General features: G+C 36.8%; 1 protein-coding gene across 1 annotated transcript; it reads left to right on the top strand.

Annotated features, from left to right (window-relative positions):
• The first annotated feature begins 2,488 nt into the window (after nt 1-2,488).
• LOC117419502 (serine/threonine-protein kinase pim-3-like) lies at nt 2,489-5,703 on the top strand. The gene is made up of 6 exons (XM_034032291.3): nt 2,489-2,990; nt 3,159-3,268; nt 3,361-3,411; nt 3,535-3,898; nt 4,937-5,113; nt 5,336-5,703. The coding sequence occupies exons 1-6, from the start codon at nt 2,903-2,905 to the stop codon at nt 5,518-5,520; spliced, it is 975 nt and encodes a 324-aa protein (XP_033888182.1). The 5' UTR covers nt 2,489-2,902; the 3' UTR covers nt 5,521-5,703.
• Nucleotides 5,704-6,023: the final 320 nt, after the last annotated feature.

Raw genomic sequence — 6,023 nt, 5'->3', positions numbered from 1 at the left:
ATGTCCTTGTTCAGTGTGATTTACCAATAACATGCATGTTCCGCCCCTTATTTTTGCAGACCAGGCTTAAGTGGAATCAAAACATATATTTAAAGTAAACAGAACAAGTGACTTATCTGATCCTTGAGTGGAACTATAGAAAAGAAATGCAAAGGCCAGTGTTGAGAATGGTTTTGAATTCCTTTTGGTTATTCTCTTGTTTTAGTTTTTTTGTTTTTTTAATGGAAGCAAATGCCTTCCAATTCCACCACCCGGTCTTGAATACACTGCTACAAAACAAAGCTGACATATTAGTGAATCTTCAAGGCTCTTCCATTTTACATGATGTGGAACAAACCAGCAGTGTGCAACTAAACTGACCTTGGATACAGTATTATATTACTGTAGAGGTAATGTGTTTCCAAAAAAACAGACATACAATGTAAATGTGTGAATATTGCCTGTTCTATGCATTGTTCTCTCAATAACAACAAAACACTGCTCAATCTACTGCATTGAAACCGATTGCCACTTTTATCCCTGGGTGATATTGTAATGTTGGGCTGCTCAAATGAAGTTAATAAATCTGCCCATATGAATTTCACCCATAGGAATGTCTCTATATCACCCATACCACATGAATTTCTCTACATGGTGTATCACAGTATGCATTCTAAAGGTAATTGAATGGGATTTGCCAGAGTGCCTTTTCTCTCTGGCATCTTTTTTATATAGATTTTTTTGTTAAATCTGTGTATTTTTGTTGTGTTGTGGTAATATATATTTACAATGTACTATACAGTGCTTTTATGGCATTGTTTTGGTGACTTATTTAAGCACATGATAATAATCTATATTTCATTTTCTTGGCTGTTGAACACTGGTGCTGGTTATTTATTTATTTATTTATTTATTTATTTATTTTTCAGCAGCTAGCACTAACAGTGTTTTGAATACCCTGAATGGGCAAACCATTTAGAAATGTTATTTGAAAAGAAATCGCTCTGATAGCATATAGAGCACACGCCCTTATTGTTTTTGTACCCCAATGAAGATATGTTTCTAGAGGGTTGGCAACCCTGCTGATTTTACAGTAGTACCAGCAGCCTAATGGGAGGAGAGTTCCTCTTTGTAATACTCAGTTTTCCAATGGAACTGGAAATATCCAATACCAATGTTTTTAACCGTAAAGAACCACAAGTCGTCTCATTTTTTTTTTTGTTTGTTTGTTTCAACCAGTTCTCTTTTTAAGTCAGTATTGCAATCATTTGCTCATCATAGATTGGTCACTGTAACACTGTTTGAAGTCTCAGAGGAAGGCTGTAAGTGCTGTCTTATGTGCACAATGCAAGTTTAAACAAATATTAACTCGTTGAAAAGAAAACCTGTATTGTTGTGGGTACCTGAGGACAAGGGGTGAAAACCCAACCCTGTACTTTTTTTTTATCATATAACATTCCAGAGAGCTGACACATGGCTGATATAGGCAGCATCTCAATAAAGCACTTCTGTTGTTTCAAGCCCTGTGGGTACTGCAGTTAACTTCTGCCTAAAAGCTGTCAGATAATGACAGGTTTCTTGTTAACTTAGCCCCCTCTATTGCCAGTTATCAGTACTATAAAGAGAAATTTCAACGCATTGCACTGTGCAGTGGTTCTTCCCAGAACGTGTATATATTCAGTACGTTTGAAGCCACTCCCATTACATATGGTGAACGTATTCTCTTCTTCCTTATGTATGGTGTGTAATTTTCAATAGTGGAATGTCCATTATAAGGAATTTGAATAAACACAATCGTGTGTTTTTTACAAATATAACAAAATAGTGATATTTACTATTACCAACAAAATGTCCTGAGCACAAGAAACACAAAATAAACCAATGTAATCAAGGTATCTTATGTATACAGTATGCAGCACAGTCAGTACAGCTTTCAAACTGGATGGGAAAAGTCGGTAGTCTGCATCTATGATGTAACGTGTTTTTTTTTTGTTTTTTTAATTATTACTATCATCAGTTCAGAAGTCTGCATTTCTGCCTTGCATGTACTTCTCCTTTAACCAGACCTCTGCAGAGCTGCAGAAAAAAAAGGCGCGTCTCGGAATTCCCGCCACGTGCACTCAGCCTCTAAAGCCACTATGCTAATTTAACCATTCCCATTGGTCTGTGTCCATAATACAGCTTGTATTGAAGTAACTTGATTGGTTTGAATCGCACAAGCTATGCAAATTAGTGTTCTATTTCGCTAATGAAACGCAATGCAAAGCCTTCAGACATGAAATCCTTGGGCGTCTCGTACTATGTTAAAGTAGTGCCTTTATTTACAATTATATTTTATTAAAAAAAAAAAAAAATTAAAAAGCTAGTTTTACATTTTTTGACAATGCTTAGTTATAGCACATTTTTCATGCAGACAGTAGATGAGTGTGTGTTTTTTAGTAAAGGTTAATACTAGTTTGCAGGGCGGAGGAATATATCCGCCCCCTCCACGCGTCAAAATATTGGAGTTAAGAAGTAGGATCTACCTCAATTGAGTTCAGAACTGAAGAGAGTGGAATACGAGTAGTGATGTTGGTGTGCTTATACATTTTACATTTATTGCTGTTTCATAGACTTTGATTTGGATCGATTAATATTTACATGGACTAGTGCGTTCTGTCTTCAAAGCAGAGAAGAAGCTGATTATAAGTGTAGCACAAATTAAAGAAGAGCATATAAACATTTCGGCGGTTTCCAGTTTATTTCCAGACGGATCTACCGCGATTGCCTTTGCAGAGGTGGTTCGCATCAGTAGGATCACATAATTTGTCTACGCCAAAGGAGACAGACATTTTTAATTGACCTGCTGAATTGGCTTGCATTGGTTACGTTTTGCTTCCAAATAAATAAGGGATACTTAACTGGGTTAAACGCTTGGTAGAATATGTTGCTATCTAAGTTTGGCTCTCTGGCTCATATTTGCACACCGACTGGCATGGATCATGTACCAGTGAAAATACAGCTCCAACCAGGTAGGCATAATATTGTATATAATGCATTAAAGTCAATAATATATTGAATGTGGGATTCATTGGAGGAACCGTATTATAGTATTTCAAAAGCAGTAACCACTAATTTTGTAAACGAATGTATTCTTCTGATTGTTTTCACGCAAAACGTGTTTTTATTATTTTTTACAGTGAAAGTGGAGAAGGAGCCATTTGATACGGTTTATCAAGTGGGGTCTGTTTTGGGAAGCGGCGGATTCGGGACAGTGTACGCCGGTAGCAGGGTCTCGGATGGGCTGCCGGTAAGAGAGCAGTATTTCATTCTTGCATGTTCCTGAAATAACCACCACAAAAATAAATATTATTTATATCTAAATCTGTGTTTGTATTACAGGTTGCTGTTAAACATGTGGCAAAAGAAAGGGTCACCGAGTGGGGAACCACAGTAAGTAGCCGGCTTTACATGATTTTTTTAAAGTATTTTGACAGTTGCATTATTTACAAACGTTTGTTTTTATTTCTCTAAAATTGACATAGGTGCTAAACAATGTTTTAATTATCATTACAGAATGGCGTGGTGGTCCCTTTAGAGATTTTGCTCCTAAAGAAAGTTGGCTCTGGATTTAAAGGGGTGATCAAGCTCTTGGATTGGTATGAAAGACCCGATGGTTGGCTGATTGTCATGGAGAGACCCGAGCTGGTGAAGGATTTGTTTGATTTCATAACCGAGAAGGGCGCTTTGGATGAAGAGACGGCCAGGGTTTTTTTCCGCCAGGTCCTGGAGTCTGTTCGGCACTGTTACAGTTGTGGAGTGGTCCACAGAGACATCAAAGATGAAAATCTGCTTGTGGACCTTAGGAGTGGCGAACTCAAACTTATTGATTTTGGATCTGGGGCTATTCTTAAGGACACGGTCTACACAGACTTTGACGGTATGTATCATTTTATTAATTTGTCCATTCATTTATTCATGCATATATTTATTTTAGTTATATTTGCTTGCTACTTGCGCTGTTGTAGGAGTGGTATGATAGTGTGTATTTATTAATACTAGTTTTACGAATTGGTGTGTTGTTATTGACCAGAGGCCATAGCGGTGTTCCCTGGGTAATGACGCAGCAGTGTTTTGATCTATCTCCTTTTCAGGGCTTTCCTAGGGGGCGATACATTTCAGAAAATAAATAAATAATAACATTTTTCGGTATTTCATTTTGTCTCAATAATTGGGTGGATTATATTTTCATTTAATATAATCTTATATGAGCAGGGCAAGGTGTTTTTTTTTTTTCCCCCCGTTTATATTTACCAGTACTACTTTTTGGAATTAAACTAAATATAATGTTTAAAACCTTGAGAATGCAATCTTGAACGAATGCATTAGATAGGATGAGAAAAACCTTTATTTAAAACTTGTTTTATGTATATGTAACAATGTGATCTGCCACGTAACATCTGTTTGTTGTGAAACCTGAGTCCCGAGTCCACGTGATTGCGTGCATCACATATTCCTATTTTTGTTTGGTATCCAAGATACCTTTGTGCCATTCGGGGGAGGGGGGCTCTTTTTAAATCCCTTTGGAAAGGGGAGAGAAAGGCGTCTGTTTGTTTAATAAGTGGAGCGGTTGAGGGGTTATTCAGGCTGGAAAAAAAAATCAGTACCAGATTGCAAAGCTAATCAGCGGTTGTATTGCAGGCAGTATAACCATCTTTTTTAACCTTGTATGTTTGTTTGTTTTGTGTGTGTGTGCAATTACTGCATTTGCAACGTGGACATGAAAGGGAGGGGTTGCAGTTTGTAAACAGTCAGCTGATCCAAGGGAATATTATGCAATGCAGCATTCTAAGCTTAATTCATATAGTGTGTGTGTATATAAATCTGACCCAAGAAACATTTTGACTTTCTAATAATTAAATGTAGTTCATATATATTGGTCAAGATACAGTTTTACTAATGAATGTGTTATTTGCAGGCACAAGAGTATATAGTCCTCCGGAATGGATCCGTTATCACAGATACCACGGAAGGTCAGCAACAGTGTGGTCCTTGGGAGTGCTGCTGTATGACATGGTCTGTGGAGACATTCCCTTTGAACAAGATGAGGAGATCCTGAGGGGGCATTTGTACTTCAGGAGGAGAATTTCATCTGGTATGCATAACACACGTATTCAACCCACCACCTTCCTCTGTGGCTTGATTTGTATTTGTTTGATGGTTAAAGGGAATAGTTAACAACTGTATTTACTGATAGAGATGTTGTACTAAGCATCCACTCATACCAATCAAACATAGTTGAATATAATACTAATCCTCGTCCTGTCTCTTGCTGTTTATTTTTATTTATTTATTTATTAATTTATTTTTTCCCCAGAGTGCCAGCAGTTACTCAAATGGTGCCTTTCACTGAGGCCTTCTGACAGACCAACACTAGAACAGATATTTGACCACCAGTGGATGCGTAAATCTGAAGCTGTCAAAACGGAAGACTGTGACATCAGGCTGAGAACCATTGACACAGAAGCATCCAGCACAAGTTCAAGCAAGGAGAGTCTTTGAAGCCCTTGAATGACCTTGCAATGGGAGGGGCGCCACAATCCAAGGACACTGTGACTTTGCTGCCAAGTTGTGGGAGGGAATAGAAAGCTTAGCTTACTTTAAGGTCTGCCAATCTGAACCTTTCAATGAGGGGAAGAACATAATAAATACAACTTGTATTTATTTATATATATATAATATATATATATAATATATATATATATATATATATATATATATATATATATATATATATATATATATAATTACATGCTGGTTTCTGCTGCAAACTTAAACTTTATTTTTATTATAATTCTTCTTATTTAATTTCCTTGTTGGGAACATTACTGTGTGAGAGCCGCAGGCCATTACTTTGTTTTTTGGTAAGACTGACCTTATTTATTAATATGGTGACCTCGAAACGTAAATGCAGACTTTGCTCTCATAGAGCCTGGACTAGTTTTTTTTATTAAATTTTTTTATTTTTATTTAATTTTGCTTTTGAGTGCCTTTTTGAAAGCTGC

Source organism: Acipenser ruthenus, chromosome 14, assembly GCF_902713425.1.
Source record: "Acipenser ruthenus chromosome 14, fAciRut3.2 maternal haplotype, whole genome shotgun sequence".
In the NCBI taxonomy this organism is placed as follows: domain Eukaryota; kingdom Metazoa; phylum Chordata; class Actinopteri; order Acipenseriformes; family Acipenseridae; genus Acipenser; species Acipenser ruthenus.
Note: the sequence above shows the minus strand (reverse complement) of the source record. Positions and strands in the feature narration are given on the sequence as shown.

Coding starts and splice junctions, on each gene's coding strand:
- LOC117419502 (XM_034032291.3), top strand. CDS start 2,903: ATGTTGCTATCTAAGTTTGGCTCTCTGGCTCATATTTGCACACCGACT. Junction 2,991..3,158: donor GAAAATACAGCTCCAACCAG/GTAGGCATAATA, acceptor TATTTTTTACAG/TGAAAGTGGAGAAGGAGCCA. Junction 3,899..4,936: donor GGTCTACACAGACTTTGACG/GTATGTATCATT, acceptor TGTTATTTGCAG/GCACAAGAGTATATAGTCCT.